Raw genomic sequence first — 23315 nt, 5'->3', positions numbered from 1 at the left:
ATTTTATGCAATGAAATGCAGATCAATTTCATGCAGCTAAATCTTTCAAAGTCATGTCAAAAGCTTACAAAAATTTGGTAACCATGTTTTCAATGTGTAATAATTATTTTATATGGTACATTACATACATAATGTAAAAAATAATTCTGATGTATATGGATAAATCAAAAATTAGAGAGAGACTTTTTATAATCAAATTTATTGTTAAATATATATTTTTAATATATTAGGTTGTTCGGAAAGTAAGTTCGTTTTTTACCACTAGAGAAATTAGTCGTATTTTTCCAGTCATTTTCATTCTATACCTTATTATCATTATATATTTTGACAGCTAGCAATTTAAGGCTTATCTGTAAAAAATTTTGTTTGATTTTGTGCAATTGTTTATTTTTTGTGTCCCATAAAATATGAAAGATCAGAAGCAGCATTTTCAGCATATTTTGCTCTTTTATTACTGAAAAGGTAAGAATGCTGTTCAAGTGAGAAAAAAATTGTGTGATGTGCATGGAGATGATGTATTGACAGAACAACAGTGCCAAAACTGGTTTACAAAATTTCGTTCTGGCAATTTCAATATTGAAGATGAACCATGTTCTGGGTGGCCAGTTGAAGTCAATAAAAACAAAATAAAGGTACTGATTGAAGCAAACTGCCGAATACCAATACGTGAAATCACTAAGAGATTAAATTTGTCAAATTGAACTGTTTATGATTACTTGAAACAAACAAATTGATTTCATTTCAAAGCTTGATATATGGGTTCCCCATGTTCTTAAAGAGAGATGCTCTCTTTGGTGGGATTTTAAGGTAATTTTTTTTGGAGCTTTTACCAGACTATTTAACAACTGATTCGAAAGTGTACTGCCATCGAGTAAAAAAATTGAGTAATATCATCAAACAGAAAAGGCAACCAGAATTGATCAACAAAACAGGTGCAGTGTTTTACCACAATAATGTCAAATTTCACACAAGTTTGGTATCTCGTCAGAAACTGTTATAACTTAAATGGTACGTGCTATCACATCAATCATATTCACCAGATCAAACACACTCAGATTATTACTTGTTCCAGTCTATACAATTTTTTTTTTTAACTGTAAGACATTTAATTGAAATGACAATGTCAAAAATCACTTGGATCAGTTTTTTGTAAGCAACGATCAAAACTTTTATGAATGTGAAATCATGCTACTACCAGAAACGATGCTACTACCAAAAACAACACGTATTTGACCAAAATGGTCAATATATGATTCAATAAAATATTTATTTATTATAAAATTATTGTTTTTTCCACGGAAAAAAAAATGAACTTACTTTCCAAACAACCCAATACATATTATTACTTTTCAAAGTAATTTTTTATTTACAATGCACCAATTTCACTATTTCATAAAATTTTCAAATTTTATGAAATAGTGAAATTGATAATAAATCAAATTTAAGGGGAAAAAATGAAAAGAGTGTTGTAGATATGTTGAACATTCTATTAACCAAAACCTCAATTTATTGAGCTGCAATTTAAAAAATCCCCACTGTTGTTGACTGTCTGTCTTTCCTTAATCTTGAGAATGGAGTTAGATAAATGAAAGTCGAGACTAGGTAAGGAAAGCTTAGGGGCAAGAGGCCCTGATATACGAATTTCCAATGCAAACTGGAAGTCTTGTTATTTCAATTCAAAAATTTTCCCCTGAAAGGAGTTAGGTAGATGATTGGGCACAACTTTATTGCTAACAGGAAAAGTATGATGCACAGGGGCAAGACACCACAAAAATTGTAGCCTGGCATTGTGACAATATTTTTAATAAATAATTGCTCGTTTAGTGTTTCATTTGTGTGATCATATTAAGATAAACGCTATTGTGTAATAAAATAAATACAGACATTAATTTGATTCTTAACATCAAATCAATTCTGACTGTTAATAGTTTCACTTTGGAATGAAATAATAAATACAATTTTACTGAATAACAGCTTTTTGAATTTCTTCTTTACAGACAAAAATAAATATTTCCAAATCATACACTGGCTAAATAAAATAATCTGTAAATGATATTTAGAAATATTTAAATTATTAAAACTCCTATGTATACACCTGATTCTGCTTTTACACGATAGATTGGTTCCCAAAAATTACATATAAAAATATACATTGTATATATGAAAAATGAATCATAAAAAACAAATTTCTTTTTTTGGGGGAGGAAATAAAGAGTTAGTGAACATAAAAATTGGACAGAATATGTAATGTGAATTATAAATAAGATTTTATTTGCTGTCACTTTCTGACAATAAAACACGTATGTTTGTGCAGGATTTCAATATCACTGCTATCACTAAAACTGCTTTGGTTATAGTGTTCTTTATCCACAAGTGAAGTTATTTCTGTGAACTCCTGAATAACATTAGCAATAATGTCCTGGGGTGCTGATGTTACAGTGGTTTTATGAACAAATTCAGTTATTAATGGCTGGGTTCATATTGTGGCTAGGCTTTTATACAATTTTCTATAAGATGACATTAACAATTTCAGATCATATTGAAACTCTAATTCCTAATTAGAATCATACTTTACAAATTATTATTATTTTTAAATTATGTTAAAATCAAAATTGTTTAAAAAAGTTTGTGTAAAAGCAGAATTAGGTATATATATATTTTCTTAATTTATAAATAAAACGAAACAAAAACAGTGCCTGACATTTGAAAATGTGGCAGTTTTATTTACTCTATATATAATATGAAAATCTGTATTATAGAAAAACTTCATTTTATTTTTAAAAATTATATGGAGATAATATAATATTTAGAAGGCAGATCTTGGTAAGTGAAAACTGAATTAGCAGTAAATGTATTTTATTTAAATTTCACATGGTTTAAATTATTGTGTCACTTTAAATAAATCTGATAATCACCTATATTTAAAGTATAATAAATTTGAAAACCTGTGTAAGAAAAATTTGTGTAATCGTTAATAATAATTTGTTTTATTTATATAATTAATTTTATTGTATTTTTATGTTTGTTTTCTGTTATGATTTTATTTTTATTTTAAAGACGAAGGCCATTTCGTGCTACAAGGCACTAGTATTTATAATAATAATAAATTATCATTATTAATGCTATAAGGTGTTCTATTTTCATTTTTTAAAATAGGTGTCAGAATATAAAATTTGTTCCTGAAAATTATGAGATTTCAAGAACAATCCACGATAATCTAATTAAAAATATCTCAACTTGAAATTTTGTTAAATTTATAAAGTTTTAATTTTTATATATTGCTTAAGTTTATGATTTAAATGATAATTTAAAATAATGATTCATTGAATTCTGGCAGAAAAAGTTCTAATTACGATATCACTTTAATAAATCTTACTTTCAATATTAATTTTACTCCCACTTGAAAATTTATACATCTAATGCTATTTTTCTTTAAATATTAAAATAAATAAATTTAACTGACTAATATATTATAAAATAATAATATGAAATATTATTTAACTTAAAAATAATTATAATTAGACAAAAACTTTAGAGAGTTGAAATGATCATAGCCTTTTATTTATTTTCTGTAAGTAATACAGTCGACCCCCCTATAATTACGGTCCCTATAGTTACGATTCCTATAAAACTAAGAAAAAATTGCTACCGGTATCTGTAAAAAATAGTAAAAGTTCCCTATAAACACCTCAAACGTCATCGGGAAGCCGAACTACTTTCCCGCCGTCCGTAGCGCCACGCTACGGAGAGATTTCTATCGTCTGGACAGTATTATATAAATTATATATAAATTAGGTACTGTACATATAATTATATATTAATTATATATAAATTAGGTACTGTATATATAATTATATATTAACTTATTGTAACTTTGTTATAATTAAATATATAATTTCCGCCGTCTAGCGTGGCGCCACGCTACAGAGATTTTTACGCTAACTATTGTCTGTCAGTATGTAAATTAGGTACCGTAAGTCTAATACAGTACTGTAATTTTATACATTTCTTGTGAAAGAAACATTTCTTATTCAACGGCGATTAAAATTATTTATATTAATGATGTCTCCGAAGTTCAAGGAGCTATTAGCAGAAAAATAAGTTATTAGAAATCGGCCGCGGTTTGGTGAGCTGTTCCGCGACGAAAACAATGTTGAGCAATGGCGATATCGAATGGTGACACTCGGTAAGTAATCCTACAATTTTTTATTTATAGCGTAGTTTATACGGATTATTCCCAAAAAATATATACGTGTTTTGGAAATGTTGAGTCGGATTAGTCTAGAATCGATTAATTTTATGGAAGAAAATCTTTCAAACAGCCATAGTCTGTAAACTTGATACGTGTCGGGTTGTGATTGGAAGGATTCATAAGAAAGCGGATTCCTAGAGAATGGAACGTATCTCTATCTTATAGGGGGGGTCGACTGTAATTAACTTTATTCACAATATAATTATTTTAATTATTTAATAAAATTTTATATTGAGAATAAAAATTTAAAATAATTTTTACTTACATGTAAGAGTTGAAGGCCTCTATGTGCAGAATTGTAAAGTCCAAGTTCTTTATCAATTTCTCCATTGTTGAGAAGTGAATTCTTTACATAAAAAATTAACTGTTTTATTCCACTATGATCAATCATAACAGGAGCCACACGTTCTAGAAGTTGTTTTATTGTCATATAAAAACTATTCATTTGTACTGGAGGGCCAACTGCTTTTAAAATCTCTTTCTACAAAAAATGTTTAAAGTTTTAATTACTTAAAATATAAAAAAAATTATGAAACTTTTTATAAATGTACAGAAGAATTGTTGTATAAATTTAATTACTATTCTAAGATTAAATAAAGCTTAGTATAATAAAAACAAAATAAAATAATTATTAAACAGAAATAAAATATATATATTTGTCCATTAAATCTGAAGTCTGTTACATTTAGAGTTTACTATATATAAGTCTGTTAAATTTAGAGTTTACTACATATATATATATATATANTAAAATGGAATTATCAACAGTGTTATAGGGGAGTCGACTGTAATAACATAATGTACATTGAGTAATTTAGAGTCAACTCATTCATCCAACCTTTTATCATGCTCTAATTTTTTTTTTGTCAATAAAAAAGATTTAAAATTAAATTTAGAGTTTACTATATATATATATATAGTAAACTCTAAATTTAATTTTAAATCTTTTTTATTGACAAAAAAAAAAATTAGAGCATGATAAAAGGTTGGATGAATGAGTTGACTCTAAATTACTCAATGTACATTATGTTATTACAGTCGACTCCCCTATAACACTGTTGATAATTCCATTTTATATGAATTCCATGTTGTACGAGTCACTTAGATTTTACAAATATGTGTGCCTGGCTGTGAATGTCTCAAGTATTTGTAAAATCTAAGTGACTCGTACAATGTGAAATTCATATAAAACAGAATTATCAACAATGTTATAGGGGGTCGACTGTATTTTATTCACACTTATACACTATAATAACATTTTAACACATCTTCCACAATTTAAATCTGTTATTAATAAGTGCTTTTAAAACACATTCAATTTAATAAACTTTTGGCAATAGCAGATACTCCTTCCCCCAATTAGTCTGTTAAATTGAGGAACAGAAAATGATTTCAAAATAAGTGAGAATAGTCCCTCCAAGCAAAAAAAAAAAGTGACTAAACAGTGACTGAAATAAAATTAGTTGGCCATGATGATATACATTATTTGTAAGGAGTCAAGTCCAAATGTTATTTTATGTTTATGGGTTTTGTTTCATTTAATGTCATAATTTAGTTTGAGAATGTTTTCTTTTGTTTAAAGAACAATAACTTATGTTCATTATTAACTAATTGTAATTATGAATAAAGCAATCATAATTTGCAAATATGACCAAAAACTACCACAAATCAAGCTTCCGATTATTGGCACTGTTTGCCACAGCGGAATAATTTAGAACTAATGCTTGCAGAGTATAGATGTTTGTGTGCATTTTTCGCTTCTGCATAAATGGTGTCATGATTGCAAATTCCATCCTCATGAAGATAGAATGCTGGATTTTTCATGATCCAACATCAATGAACAATCCCCCGTCTCTTCACACTGTCAACATTAAGTTCAAAAACTTTTCAGACAAACCTTGTATTAAATCTTTTTAATACAATGAAAAAGGTATATAAAAACTAAGCCAAGAATAGTTTTATTATTATTTATGTCTATATTATATTTTAAAATGAAAAACTATCAATTATAACATCAATAAAAAGTAGTCCTAAACTGTTTAATGTGTTTCAACACAATGCTGACCAAAAAACAATTTTTATTTTTATTAATGTTTGCAAAGATCAGCTATTTCCTTCCTATTTTGTTTGCATAATGTGCTTTTGTGGACTAAGTCATTATGAATCTGAAAATTAAAAAATTTCACTTTATATAACAAATATTAACCATGTCACCTTTCTATAATTAGGAATACAAACAAATCAAAAATAAAATTAATATACTTTTCTACCTTAAACTTAAATTTTGCTACATGAGAACATCAAATGTTATATAATAAACTGTAAGCATGTGAGATTATGATCATGTATCCACTTTCCTTGCTATTGTAGTAAGAGAAAAAATAGATACAATATATTTTGTAATATCAATTTGGAATAATAAATATTTAGATAATTTTTATAAATTTTCGATTATTATTATATTTTAGTTTAACTATATGCTTTTTGCATATAGTTAAACTAAAATACTAATATAACAAATATAATATATAATAAAATATTTCTTATATTAATTACTTTTTAATTTCAAATATTTGATGTATTTATTTTTAAATGTTATATGGTCTTGAATGTAATATTTAGAATTCTGTTTATGATTCTTAAAACTAATTACAAAGTTAAAAATGTTAGTCTTTTAAATAAATCTAGAGGTGTGAGATTCAAAAACATCAAGATTTTAAAGTTAATAATCTACATACATGAGACAACTAACATCCATATTAATGAAAACTTTTCTTATTATAACAAACTCACAATTAAAACAGTATACACAAATATCAAAATTATATAGTTTTCCTATGTTATTAAATATACTTATAATTTTTTTGTATATAATTATAGTACAGAAGGAATAAAACTTACTACACTGTGTTCCACTTCAGAGCAGGCAGCACTTCCTTTTAATATTACATTAACATGAGTATGTAACTGTTGATTGCTTTCAACAAGAGTGCAAAATTTTCTTATATATTCTTGAGACTTAATTGGTTCTGATAGATTTTCTAAAACAAAATAAAGTTTATTTTATCAGTTATTATTTTACAATTTAAAATACCTTAAATTAGTAATAAAAGAACCAAAGAGCCAGCTAAAAACAATAAATTAAAGTCCAACTGCAATTGGATAAATTATAATTAAAAATTTCATTTGAATTTACACACACACACACATTTTCTTAATGTAATCACTATGAGAACTCATCTCTACTAATGATGGTGATAACCAACTGATAACACTGAGCAGGGTAATTAAAGAAGTCTACAATTAGTGTAACTACTGATTTTATTAATAGACATTAAATTTAAAATTTATTTATAATGTGTTGAATTTACTAATTGTAGATGTATTATTCGTTCAGTGAATGGTTGTCTCTTTAATCCAAAATAATTCCTTCAGTAGACTATCTTACAGCAAGTCAGGTTAAGAAATTTCTTTATTGTATTTTCACATATGCATTTCAGGCTAGTTTTATTTTTCTAATCCCTCTTCAGTGCTACAGGAAGTACACATTATAGACATTGAGTTGACAAATATAATAATATGAGTAGAAATGTCAAGTAACACAAGGAAACACATTTTACAATACCTCTAAGAACTTCATCCACTTTTTCTCCCGAGCTAAATTGTTACACTCATATGATACTTCTATTTACAATATTAAAATATCTTTGTGGGCGTAAAATACAATACAATGAAACAATGTCGCTATAAATAATAATATAATCATAAAACTCAATAACAAATAAGCAATATAAAAACTTTTTTTACACCTACAAAAATATTTTAATATTGTAAATAAAAGTACCATATGAGTGTAACAATTTAGCTTGGGAGAAAAAGTGGATGAAGTTCTTAGAGGTATTGTAAAAAGTGTTTCCTTGTGTTACTTGACATTTCTACTCATATTATTATATTTGTCAACTCAATGTCTATAATGTGTACTTCCTATAGCACTGAAGAGGGACTAGAAAAATAAAACTAGCCCGAAATGCATATGTGAAAGTACAATAAAGGAGTTTCTTAACATGACTTGCTGTAAGATAGTCTACTGAAGAAATTATTTCAGATTAAAGAGACCATTCACTGAACAAATAATACAGCTACAATTAGTAAATTCAACATATTATTGGAAATACAATGGATAAGAAAAACAGGTTAGTAACCCTTACAAAGAAAGTAAAAATGTTAGAACATGATATAAACTACTTCAGATGTTTTTTAAGAGAAGAACATGCATCAAATACTTTAAAGTTAAAAAGAACAATACAAAATATAATTCCCAAACATATGATTTGGAAAATAGAAAGAAAAATAATAAAATTTGTAATTAGGAGTAAAATCAAAAAATGGAATAATTTAAAATACCAACTAAGGAAATTATTACATTGATATAATTACAAAGAAAACCCATACAAAGGAATTGCAATGGATACAAATATAAAAAAGACCTTAAGTTACATAAGCTATTTAAGTATCCAATTCCTAAAGTGAAGAATATATGGATAAACAATTTAATTGTTAATAAAACTAACATACAAAACCCTAAGTACATAAAACAGTTCCTAATGTTAGGAACAGATTTTAATATACCTATTGATAAGATTACTATGGATTTAATAGCAAGTATAGACAAAAGCATCAAAGATTTACCAATAAAAAAGAAAAAGAAAACTAATTTAATTAGCTCTGTCATCCATGACATGAAACATATAAATTTTTTTCTGATACTTTAAAAATAGTTTGCAGCAAATCAGAAGATATAGAAAATATCTACTCAATACCTAATTCAAATATTCAAATTAAGTGCACAGTATTAAAATCAAATCAATTAAGAAATAGAATTCTTGCAGCCTTTAATAAATTGAAATATAACAAGACACTGGGGAAATTGGCAAGATGTCAGCTGATTTAAATAAAGATTCTCGCAAAAGAAGAAAAAAACTAATCGGAGTTGGAGTCATGGAGTTTTAGTGTTTTAGCCGGAGTCGGATTGGTAAGGAAAAGTTGGAGTTGGTAGATTTTTACGCGACTCCACAGCCCTGGTTATACCCAAGATATCAGTATTATATAATGATATCTTGGGTATAACTGAAACCTGACTAGTCACACCAGTTAATGAAATTATAAAAAATAGAATGGAATATACAATTATATCTTCTGACACACAAAAACCAATAGGACCTGAAAGACTGCATGGAGGACTTTGTCTAATATTAAGAAAAAAACAGTGGTTCAATAAAATTTATACAAAAAGCAACTACAGTAGAGCGTCGATTTTCCGAAAGTCAATCATCCGAAAGAATTCCAGTCGGCAAATTTAAATTTTCGTCAGTGCTGTAGCGCTTCAAACTTTGGCTATGTCTTGGGCTACTCAAATATTTTACGTTTTTGATACTAAATTAACATCTGAAGTATAATTTTTTATTATTTTTATATTTTTCAATATATTTATTTTGTTTGTACAAAATAAAAAAATAATTTTTAACGATACAATAGTCTTTGTTAGGCTTAACATCGACGAAAATTCAACGCAAAGCGACACGCAACGGAGAAAAATTTTGACATCGGATATGTTAAACTATTTTTTCGTATGTAAATCAGTTATCCGGACAACCCCAGTCCCCAATTGATTCGGAAAATCGACACTCTACTGTAATTATATTCTAATCTTATTGCAAATTGATAATACTGAAATGAAACAATTATACAAAAAGTTAATTATAATACAGGTACTCCTCACTTTACGCCCGAGTTCCGTTCCTACAACTACATCGTTAAGCGAATTGGTCACTAAGCGAGGAGCTTTCACCAGGAATATAGGATCGTTGTAAAATTATAAAAATTATGAAACAAACTTCAAATTTATTCATAAAAAGACATGCATATGTACATATTATCATTTATTTATTTGGTTAGCTGAATCTGTAGAGGTTTTTCCAGGTAAAGGAAATGATGACAATGAAATAAAAGTTGTACCTTCAAGGGCGAAGATCTTGGATGTAACAGTTGAAAAGAAACTCAATAATAATGGTGAAGTTAACTTAGTAGTTGTAAACGGAATAATCAAAGATAATGAAATGAGACTGTCAGATAACAATAGATATGAGCTGTTAGCAAGTTTTTGGAATGTCCAAGGTTTGAGAGGAAAGTTACATAAAAATTCGGTGAGAGAGTTCTTAGATTGAAACGACATAATTGGAATCACAGAAACATGGATGTTAAATTTCAGTGCTGCAGAAAAAAATATTCTCACACAAAAACATAGTATTATAACTAGTGACGCTAAACGTAATAGTAAATTCGATTGTCCTTTACGAGGAATCTTGATGCTGATTAAGAAGAGTTTGGGGGACATACTTTATCAATATATTTCAGAGTACTTTATTGCTGCAATAATCAATGTGGATAGTAATATTAAAATAAGATGGAATTACTCTTATTTGGGGCTAATAGTAATGTACTGTACCTCCCACCGTCAATTGAGAAGAGAATTGTTTTACGTGAAGTTCAAAATTTTATAGAAAGATGGTCCTTTTTAGTCCAGCTATGGCTAATTGGAGGAGATTTTAATGCTCGCATTGGCGAGAATACTGATACTGAATTTGCTCAGAATTTTGATAATATTAGTAACAGAAGAACATCCAAGGATAAACTGCTAAACACTGATGGTAAAACACTCCTAGACTTTGTACAAGATAATCAATTAATAATTTTGAACGGTACATTAAAGGGAGATATTCCGGCGGAATTTACTTTTGTCTCCCCAAAAAGAAAATCGACGATAGACTATGTTATTTGTTCTGAATTTATGTTGGATTACTGTAAGTCTCTGTCAGTTCTGGAGGACAACTTATCGGATCACTTTCCGATTCAACTAGTGTTGAAATACTACAAAGGTATAAGAAGAGAAAAAATGATAAAAAAACAACTCCATACATTAAGCATTGACTATAAACCTTCTTACAATAAACGGAAATTGTTAAAAGAGTTCCAAAATATAATTGATGAAATGTTAATCTTAGAGGAAGATAATAAGCCAATAACAAATTACCTGAGACTTACAACAAAACTAGAAGAATACAGATTTGGGAAATGTTTAAGTCCCTACAAGCAAACATATAAGTGTGAATGGTACGACAATTCATGTTATATTAAAAATATTAAAAAACAAAAGACTTTAAAAGTCTTTAGAAAAACTAATAAAAAAGAATTCTTAATGAAATACAAAATAAAAAAACATATATAAATTTAATTAAAACAAAAAAGAAGAAGTATTTTTCAAATATTAACAAGAAATTAACAGAATCAAGAGATACCAGAGTTTTCTGGGCAACAATTAATGGATTTCGCAAAAGGAAATCAAAGGCAAAAAATTTAATAAATAATCTGATAGTGTTATTCTGTAAAGCTAAAATTAAGAATTTGGGAATTCATTTTCAACTCTTTAATTCAATTATCATTAACTCAATGTGTTACGCATCTCCAATCTGGTCTACAGGTAAATTCAATGATTTTGAAAAAATACAAAATACTTTTATTCGTAGAATTTTCCAATTAGAATACAATATTCCTGGCAGTGCTCTAAGAATGGAACTAAGTAGATATAAATTAAACACCATATTAATAAAAAGGTATATAAAATTTCTACAAAAAATTATAAATGCTGAAGATTTAACAACAAAATTACTGAATGTATTATATCAAAAATCAAAGATCACAGATTTAAAACGAAATTGGATGGTACAACTATCGAAGATATTTAACACATACAGATTTTCAATGACACTATTTATGGATCAATCATACATCAGTGAACAGCAAAATAATTTATTAATACAAAGAGTAATGGAAATCTCTATTGTCCAAGATATCAATGACATACAGAAACAAAATAATACAAGTTGGTATAAAATAATTTTAAATTACCCATCAAATAATAGTTATATCCTGACAAATCTTGCATTTAATGTAAAAAATTTTTTTATACAGTTAANGTAATGGAAATCTCTATTGTCCAAGATATCAATGACATACAGAAACAAAATAATACAAGTTGGTATAAAATAATTTTAAATTACCCATCAAATAATAGTTATATCCTGACAAATCTTGCATTTAATGTAAAAAATTTTTTTATACAGTTAAGACTAAACAAAAACTGGATAATTATAAATGATAAATTTCTAGACTACTCTCAGACCAAATGCCCAAGTTGCAGTAAGACATCAAACTTTCATATTCTTTGTGAAAATTGCAACGGAAATGAGAACATTCAAAATTCTGATATTGGTCGATTACTTAACTGCTCCAATGAAACGGAAATGTATAAGTTCCTTGACAAAGCAAACATCAATACTATCTTTAAGTTATATAACTGTACGAAGCAACTTGTGAATAAAAACGTAGAGTAAATTAATAAATGTATGTACTACATATTAGATAACTAATGTTAATTATCTATATGAAAAAAAATCAAATGATGGCGGATGAATATGCTGTATAAATAAATTACGTCCTTGTAACAGGCAAAAGCCTTATACGATGAATAAATTTTTATTTTGAAATCTTTTATCAATCAAAATAAATTTCAACAAACAATAATCATGCATGGTTAAAACTCCAGTGACTAAGCTTTGCAAACAATAATAAAATCACAGACAAAATCTTATTTCATTATCATTTTCAGAAGTAAAAAATTTCCAATGTTATTCTATACAAAATTAAATGATAATTGTCATTCTGAAAATAATCATTTCACTGCATCTATTACTAAGTGATATCAGAAAAAAATTTATTGAACAAATAAATACAAATTTTTGTAATTAAAAAAAAAATGTATTCATTTAATTTATACAGTTAACATTTACAAACTCTCTAATGTCAAAATTTAATTTTTTCTTTTTACTTTAAATACTTAAGATTTTAATGATAAAATTCTACTGCAAGAGAATCTTGCAATATTTAAACATGATATCAAAAATAATGATGGTAAATAACTTACTTGAAATTATGACAATTTTTCCACACAAATTTTTTTCTCTCTCATCACTTTTAGGTTGTCTAAGTGTTTCTATAATATTGCAAAGTTGGTTACGTACACTAAATAAAAAAACTTTTCTAATTAATTTCCATATAAAATGATAAGAAATTTATGTTATATTGGGCTGAATGGGAAGTTTTTGCATTTTTAGCAAATGTTATCACATAAATCAGAACTGTGATTTAGTTAAAGCTATCATGATGTTTAACACATGTGATAAAATAAATATTAGAAGAAAATTTCAGCATAGTATCATTAAATATTTTGTTCAGAAAAAAAATCAAGAACAAATGTCAACAAATAAGATACATAGTGTACTTTATGAATTTCAAATAATAGTACTGTCATATAAACAATAAAAATAATGTTTTATAACAATGTTGTTCGAATGTTGACAGTCAACTCCAAAAATTACTGCTTTGTATACGATGGAATACATAATATATAATTTGTTATATGGTTTTATTAGTCTCTAAAAGCTCAAATTTCAATGTCTAAAACAGAAATACCCAAATCTGGTCAACTAGAAAGGAATTCTTTTAATAAAATAATGTATACCCTCATATCAGTTTGATAACACAATAGAAAATGAAAAAGTTGAATTAGGAAGTTTTAAATGATGCACTCTATTTATCTAATTTAACCTGTCCTGTATTGTTCCCAAAAATTTCCATGTTGACCTCATTGACCTGTGTGGGCGACCCTGAATATTTTCATGTCTGCATTGGAATGTTTTGATACTAGATGTCGCTATGCGTCATAATTTTTATATTAAAACAAACTTTTGAAATGTAATTTTTTTGTTCTCATATTTTTCAATATATTTATTTTGTTTGTGCAACATAAAAAAGTAATTTTTAATGACACAGTAAACCCAATTATTATTTAAAAAAAAAAACTTCATTAGGCTTAACATCAATGAAAATTCAACATGATGTCACAGACAACAGAGAAGAATTTCAACATTGGATAGGTTAAATGTTCTTTGATTTTCATTTCTCAATCATTTCAATAAATAATTTAAAAGTTTCAAACAACTGAAATATAATGTACAATCATTTTTTTTTTTTTGGATCAAAAAATTTTTAAGCCAATTGGATTACAGTAAAGCCTCGATTATCCGACCCCCGATTAACCGCCACCTCGGTTAACCGACCGTCTTAGTCGGCAAATGTCAAATGTCCGCTAGTGATGTGGCGCTACAATATTTGGCTATGTCTCGGCTATTTTAATATTATTTTTACGTGTTTTAGCTGGCAACACTCATTTGACCATGAAAGGGAGCCAGTATTTAAACGAGGCTTAATTTTCTAATTTTTAACGATACAATAGTGACGATTATTATTTTTAAAATTTTTTGTTAGGCTTAACATCGATGAAAATTCAACGCAAAGTAGGTTAATAGCGCTATACTAATATACTAATTACATGGGATATAATAATATACTACACTAATAATGGATTTTTTCATACTTTTCGGTTATCCGACCAACCCCAGTCCCCAATTGGGTCGGATAATCGAGGCTCTACTGTAATAAACTTCTGGACAGCTGGAAGATAATTGCAAATGTTGGAAATTACATTGTCGACTAAATGAGTATATTTCATTTTGAAAAAATAATCTGGACTTTTTCTCAAAAGATGCAAAAACTTTCTGTTCAATCCAAAAACAGATAATAAACAAAAGAATTATTTCATTTATTTTACATTTAAGATTTTGTTTTGTTTTGTGCATTTGTCACATGTATCACATTTTTAAACATATAAATGAAAATATTAATCAAAATTTGTTTTGATGATTTTTTTTTAATACAAAATGTCATTTTTTAAATAAGGATATCATATGTCCTAATTACATTGTTATAATTACAATAAACTAAAAGATCAATATAATAAAATGAAAAACACATTCATTAAACAAAATTATTTATCAAATAATGAGATCCAAATTGATTGGCACCTAGTATGGAATAATAAATATACAACTTATGGTTGGCTATTAAATAATTGAATTGATTTACAATGCCATAAATGGTTCCTTGCCAAATGAATGAGGAGGATTCTCTAACTTTGAAGCCTAAACTCAAATTCTGACAAATATCAGTTCACATCTTCAGTGTACACAAGCATTTTAAAAATGGACATGTTGTCAAGTTTCTAGAATTAGGTTGGGTTCAAAATAAGCAATGCGTCAATCTTAAGTTTCATATAAAACTGAACAATTGAACTGAAGCTTTCCAATTGCTGAAAATGAGTACATAGTTATGGTTCGTCTTATGTGGGAAAGATGTCACATCTCCATTTTGAACAAGTAAAAGAAAATAAAAAAAAGTGTATCTTAGAATCAAGGAAATATAGCACAGGCTCCCCTCATTTTAAATAAGCAATGCATTCCTGGCATAAACAAAAATCAGTGCAAAATACTTTGCATTAATGAGAGAACACTATTGTAATTGCATCAATCCTGTTATTTAATAGCCACATTTTATATAAATTTTTACTTTATATTTAAATTATAAAATATACTTACAAATTAAAAAATTTTATACTACAAATATGAATTAAGAAATAAATTACAATTTTAATGTAATTTTTACATTATGCAATAAGTATTATAAATCTTATTTCTTTCATAATGGAAAACACAATTTTATCTTGTAATTAATTGAATAAATAAAATAAAATAAACTGAAAAATTAGTTTAATAGTTAACAAAACACTTTTAAGAGAAAATAAACTACAAAACTAACATAATATTAGTCACTGAATTGATTTTACAAGATTTTTTTAAATAAACAAACAGGGGTCATACTGTATAGCATCCAAATCACCACTTGGCAATATTTTTATTAAAGTGATGATAAAAAGATAATACTGGTGATAGCAAGTGACAATAAAAATCCTAATCCACTTGTTTTGACATTCAGCATGAAACTGAATCACAAATCACACTTCAGGAAGAACAGTAAAATATTTAGCTCTCCTGTGATGGGAGTCCAGTGAATCACACACCTAGCAATTTCGTAACATCATGCATTATGTTCAGGCAGAAAAGTAGGAAATAATGTTGAGAACTGAAGGCAGTTTTGTACAATGCTACCCATTTCCACATTAGGGATTTTTTTTATCAACCAACAGAAAATTTGGGGAATTTTTTGAAGTGACTATTTTTCAGTTGACTAAAACAAAAATTTTGACATGACAGAACCTGTAAAATACTGTTTAAACATTGTGATAAAATGTGTTATTCAGAATTATTCATTAAAAAAATTATTAAAAAATGATTCCTATTGCTAACAAGGAGAAGGCAGACATTTGGATCTCTGGTTCAAACTAAACTTGGTGAGCACAGTCTTAAACACGAACAGCTTCTTGTCCAAATAACAGGACCCACTTCTCAAGCGTTTCCCAAAAATGGGCCTCTGAAAATTTAGTCTTACAAGTCTTACATCTCACATCTCTTGCAGCTAAAGCATAGTGGATAAGATGCTAGGCACTGAAGCTAGACATGTAGGTTCAAACATTCAGAATTTTAGTTTAGTTTATTTACATGTAACATTATTATTTTAATGCAACATTAGCATTATTATTACTATTATAATTCCTCATGTTTAATGATTATAAAACAAGAAATTGAAAATTGTGACATCATTTCCTGTTTAGCAAAAACAAGTTTCTGTAGATTTAACTCTTTTACATTGTTAAATAAAACTTTTATTTCTTCACATTTATTTTCATATATTTTATATACTATGTCCTCACAAGTGAATAAGTTTCAGGTGTTATTGCACATGGATGAAAAAGACAAGTGATATGAAAACAGGGTAGCATAGTCACAGCATTTTATTTTATTTTTTATTGTTAATATTATGGACAATTTCCTCATGTGATTATGTTTGTACACTTCAAATATCACAATACCACCATGACTTAAAATAAATAAAAAGAAATAAAATTTTATTTAACAACATAAAAAGAGTTAATCTACAGACTTGTTTTTGCTAAACAGGAAATAACATCAAATTTTTAATTTGTTTTTATGACAGGAATAAATAAAGTGTGAGGAATAACGCTTTCTTTATTTATTCCTCTTTTTAAACATGAGGAATAATAATGCTAATGATGTCATAAAATAATTATGTTACACATAAGAAAAAATTAACTAAACTAAAATTTCCGAGTAACTAACTAACCAACTAAAATTTAAACTAAAATTTGAATCTAAATCATCTAGCTCCAGTGCCTAGTGTCTTATCCACTTGGTGACATTAAACTTTCATAGACTTATAAGCTAAACACTAAATTTTCAGAGGCCTGTTTTTGGGAAATGCTTGACAAGTGGGTTCTATTAATATTATTTGGATAAAAAGTTGTCTGTGTTTAAGACTACATGCTCACCAGGTTTTGTTTGAATCACTGATCCAACTGTCTGATCCTCTCCTTGTAAGTAACAGTTTAACATGTTACTTTTGCTTTACAGATGCTAAACTAATAAGACTACAAGCACCTGCATTAATTAGTAAGTAAAACTGGTGGTAATAAATAACTTGAAGTGGCAAAAAAATTAAAAACTGGTGAATGATTGATGATATTTTTAAATTTTCCAGAATGACCCCTGTACAACCATAAATTCTTTATAATATGGAATTATTATTACAATAATACTTTTAATTTGTATTCTTTTTTCTTTTTTTAAATATTACATATAGAAATAACATGAACAGTTCCAAATGTTTTAAACCTAACAGGCTCATCAGTAAGTTTAGATATAATTGTATTTTATTTCTGCAGAGATTTAATAAAAAATGTGAATTGAATTTAAAAACTAATATCTTAATATATAATTTTATATAATAATATTTAATATATACTTACATATTTTGACATTTGAGCAATTCGTTAAAAGCCCTACAAATAATAAATAAACATGCTCAATGAAGAAAAATATACTATAAGAGAGAATTAATATTTTACCAATTATTTTTAAATAAAAAATTTAATACTTTAAAAATAATAATTTACCAGTAAATATTCAGTATAAACTATATCCAGGAAATATTTATATCTCTAATAATTAATTTGATTCTTTGCTATCTGAGATTTTAATATCACACATTTCATAGCTTTTTTCATATCAAGTCATCAATGTATTTCAAAAGTTATATAACATGTAAAATTATACAGTGGAACCTTGGTATACGACCTTAATCCATTTCTGATGTTTGGACTTATACCGAATAGGACATATACCGAACCAACCTTTCCCATAAGATGTAATGTAAAAATGATTAATCCATTCTCGTGTAAAAAAAAAATGGCTGGCTTTAAACACCTTGCTTTCCTGGTTGGTTCCTGCTTGATTTTTCATGAGATCAGCATGTATCCTTTTAGCTTTCTCGCAAATAATCTCTTCCGATACACTGTCGCCAGCGCACTGTTTTTCAGTTATACAAAGCAAAAGCAATTTCTCAACACGATCTAATGTCTTCGATCTCTGTTTAGAAATTGATTTAACCTCTTTCGCAATGTTAGCAGATTTAATAATGTCTTTATTTTTCACGATTGTCCATATCGTAGTTCTCAGAATATGGAATGCAACAGTTAAATCTCGAACACACATGCCACCTTCATATTTCTCAACAATCTCTTTTTTCAGTTTCATTGTGATTCTAGTCATTTTTTTTATTTTTCTGTTGCCTTTTTGCAATTCATGATTAATAAAAATAATAAAATGTTACTTACAAATTAAAATCAAAAGAAATTTAACAAAGTTATAAACCGTTGCACCGTGAACGTCTAGTCAGGTCTAGTACACCGATAGTGCTACTTGTTCATAGATGGCGCTTATAATTGAATTAAGTCGTATACCAAGCAAAATTTGTTTCGTCCAAACAGGACGTATTCTGAAGCAGACGTATACCGAGGTTCCACTGTATTTCTGAAATCAAACTGACTATAATATCATAGTAATTTTATTAATACAATTAAATAATTTATAATGAATAATACACATCTTAAAGTCCAAATACTGATAAACTTTAAATCTGCTGAATGAATAGCAATCAAAGAAATTTATGTCTTCTGCCTTGAATAACAAGACATAAGTATCTATTTCATTTATAACCATTGCCAATAATTTGCTTGAAATGTAATTGCCAAGAACCAAGTAGTTTTGAAAGTTTCTCTTTTTCTTTCTAATTTGTTTTTAATAAAAAAAAATATATTTCTAACAATAATGTATGATGACAAACTTCATAAGTCTGAAAACTGTGGACATAAAAAGCATTTTAAAAAATCAGCATTTAACAGCTGATAAAGGATAAAAATCTCAAACTACATTATTATTGATTGTTTAAATCAATAATAATGCTTCTATTCCATTTCTTTAATCTCAATATGTAACCAGTTGAAACACCTTAATTTTCTAGAAATATCACATCCATACACTGTGTCTTCAAGACAATGAATGAAAGCAATAATGAAAAGGACTGTGCATTACAAAGTATTGTTAATGAACACAGGTAAAAATTATTTTAATATGTTAGTAGTCAAAATGGTTGGAATATTAAAAAATTGCGAAGTGTATCAAAAAATAGTTTCTGTTCAAAAGTTGTTTAGCTTGTATGGAAGAAAATCCACTGAGAAGGGAAACATTGTAATTTCCAAAATGCATCTGGGTAAAATAAAGTTGTCGATTGACTAGTAATCAAGGAGTCTGTGGATGTGATAATTCCTAGAAAACTATGGTGTTTGAACCAGTTACATATTGAGATGCATTATTATTGGCTATTGAATGAATATCATAAATATCTACAAGCTATTCACATAGGTATTAAAAGTAGAATTTTCTTAACACTTGGAAATTTACAATTATAATTAAAAAATATCAAAAATTATTCTGTTTTATTTTAGATTTACAATAAATTCCAAAGATCATCAAAGATTAAGTAATATGCCAAAAAGCATGTACAGTACAGTAGTACCTTGGTATACATCTGCTTTAGAATATGTCAAATTTGGAATACGTCCTGTTTCGACAAAACAAATTTTGCTCGGTATATGACTTAATTCAATTATACGTGCCATCTATGAACAAGTAGCACTATCGATGTACTAGACCAGACTAGACGTTCGCAGTGCCACAGTTTATAACTTTGTTAAATTTCTTCTGATTTTAATTTGTAAGTAACATTTTATTATTTTTATTAATCATGAATTGCAAAAAGGCAACAGAAAAATAAAAAAATGACTAGAATCACAATGAAACTGAAAAAAGAGATTGTTGAGAAATATGAAGGTGGCATGTGTGTTCGAGATTTAACTGTTGCATTCCATATTCTGAGAACTACGATATGGACAATCGTGAAAAATAAAGACATTATTAAATCTGCTAACATTGCGAAAGAGGTTAAATCAATTTCTAAACAGAGATCGAAGACATTAGATCGTGTTGAGAAATTGCTTTTGCTTTGTATAACTGAAAAACAGTGCGCTGGCGACAGTGTATCGGAAGAGATTATTTGCGAGAAAGCTAAAAGGATACATGCTGATCTCATGAAAAATCAAGCAGGAACCAACCAGGAAAGCAAGGTGTTTAAAGCCAGCCATTTTTTTTTTACACGAGAATGGATTAATCATTTTTACATTACATCTTATGGGAAAGGTTGGTTCGGTATATGTCCTATTCGGTATAAGTCCAAACATCAGAAATGGATTAAGGTCGTATACTGAGGTTCCACTGTATTTCGTCTTTAAATATTTTTTTCACTGTTATGATATCATTATTCTCATGTATGATGACAAATTATTCAATTCATTTTATGATGTTATAATTGAGTTTAATTATATTATCATAAACAATGTAAATTAAATATATTAAGCTGTTATAAAATATTCAAATAAGGAATTTTTATTCTGTTAAATTGATTCAAAATAATCTTTCTTTTAGGAATATACTGTAGTTAAATGAAAGGAAACCATTAATAGCCATAACATTCGTATACTTTTAATAAATAGCCAATAATACATGATATTTTATCATTTCATAAAATAATGAATTGTATATAGCAAATATAGTAAAAAATGTTAAATTAATTACATTAAACTACAATAAAAAATATTATCCGTTAGTGAAGTGTATGTAAAAAATTTTTAATATGCAGTATTTGTAAATAAACAAGTTAAATGTTAGTGAAAAAATAATGAAAATATATTTTACATTAAATTTCACGGTTTCATACATAGTGTGTTCAAAAAGCTCCAGGTCTAACACTTAAAAAAACAATTTAAAAAAAAAATGAAATTTTATTTTTTGTTATTTAACATACATCCCTTCTCTCTCAATGTATCAATACATTTGAGAATGCTTGTACAACTGCTGGAAGGCACACAAAACAGTACTCCTGTGAAATCAAATTTAAGACAGCCATCACATTCAACTTGAATGGTGTCTACATCTTTAAAACAGTTTCAGTGTTATTTTCAATTTGGAAAACAATAAAAGTTGCCCAGAGCAATATCCAGCAAGTAAGGTGGAAAATTGATAATCATAACAGATTTTCTAGTGAAAAATTGTGAAACAGGATCAACAAACGTGCCAGAACATTGTCACAGAGAAAAAACCATTCTCCAAATTTGAACATTTCTGATCTAACCGCAAATTCCTTTCAAAAGGTGGTGATCAAGTACTCCTGAGTGGAAAGGTCCATTCAGTCTGGCCAGGAGGCATAAATTCACAGTGGATAAGCCCCTTAAATTTAAAAATGTTATAATCATCATTTTCTCTTTCAGTTTTCTGGCCATGACTGTTTTTAAATTAGAATACTACTCGAACACTTTGCTACAACCTAAACAATCTTTTCCATATGCAATTTGCATCATCAAAAATGTTTTTGTAGCACTTTTACCTTGTTTAATAAAAAATTTGATTGCGGCTCTTTATTCCATCTAGAAAATTGACAATGAAAGAAAACACATAAATTCAAACTGTCACTGCTTATTACAGAATGAGTCCCATTCAGTGAAATTTGAATGAAAAGTTAGAGGGACAATTCATACTAATTAGTTTTAGCAGTGACACAGAGATAGCACCAATTATTCATCTGTAGCAACAAAGTTCTCAAACTTTTTGAATGCACTGTAACATTAAAACATATGACTTTATATTCTTCAAATTATCATTATTCAATGAATTTTAAAAATAATTTATAAAAAAAAAATACCACTTACTTTACAGCATTATCATCAACTGTAGCAAATAACTGGTACAGTTTTTTCATTCTATCTTTACTCTGATAAGGTACTAAACATGTATATAGTATTCGTTCAACCAATAACCTAAATTTTATCAAAAGAAAAATATGTAACTACTTTAATTCAAATTTATCTATATTATATATGTAAAACATTACACGAAACTCATTAAAAATATTTTTATTAAACAATGGGCAACAATTAGTACAAACACTGTAGAAATTTTCATACCTAGATACTGTTTTTTGTTATTGGGTACCTGAGATAATTTGGATAATGCAGTGTTTCTCAACCTGTAGTCCACAGACCACAGATGAGAATCTACAAATGTGTTAGTGAGGGCCCTTCAGTTCTTAGAAAAACAAAACACATTAAATCATGGAATAAAAAATTTTAAAACAAAAACATTGTTTTAAAATAAATATATGTATAATAGAAATAACTGAATTTTACTCTAGATGAATTGCTGAAAAATAAAATTTAAGAAACACTAAAATAATGCATGTGCTTGGGACATTTCATACCCATACTAATTTAGTTTCTTCTGGTAATTTAAGTAAAAATAGACATCATTCTTTAAATTGAGACAGCAAATAATGAGAATATTAAAACCAATTAAGTATAAAGTACTACAATATATTAAATTAGAAATATATAGTATAAGCTATTAAATTTAGTTGAAAAAAGGAATAAAATAAAATTTTTATACAGTAGAGCGTTGATTTTCCGAAA

At 27.3% G+C, this 23315-nt stretch overlaps 1 protein-coding gene across 1 annotated transcript in view; it reads right to left on the bottom strand.

The window, feature by feature from the left end:
* LOC111636082 (sister chromatid cohesion protein PDS5 homolog B-like) overlaps window positions 1-23315 on the bottom strand; it is a 133018-nt gene that overhangs the window by 40147 nt on the left and 69556 nt on the right. Inside the window, exons 13-17 of the mRNA XM_023381252.1 lie at window positions 22560-22667; window positions 18207-18239; window positions 13293-13390; window positions 7154-7293; window positions 4518-4733 (exon numbers count right to left, since the gene is read on the bottom strand). Of these exons, the coding sequence (XP_023237020.1) occupies window positions 4518-4733; window positions 7154-7293; window positions 13293-13390; window positions 18207-18239; window positions 22560-22667 (595 nt within the window). The remainder of the gene's footprint in view (window positions 1-4517; window positions 4734-7153; window positions 7294-13292; window positions 13391-18206; window positions 18240-22559; window positions 22668-23315) is intronic.

Source organism: Centruroides sculpturatus, unplaced genomic scaffold (genome assembly GCF_000671375.1).
Source record: "Centruroides sculpturatus isolate CEXI.00-Female unplaced genomic scaffold, Cexi_2.0 scaffold962, whole genome shotgun sequence".
NCBI lineage: Eukaryota > Metazoa > Arthropoda > Arachnida > Scorpiones > Buthidae > Centruroides > Centruroides sculpturatus.
This window is presented reverse-complemented; position numbering and strand designations above follow the sequence as displayed.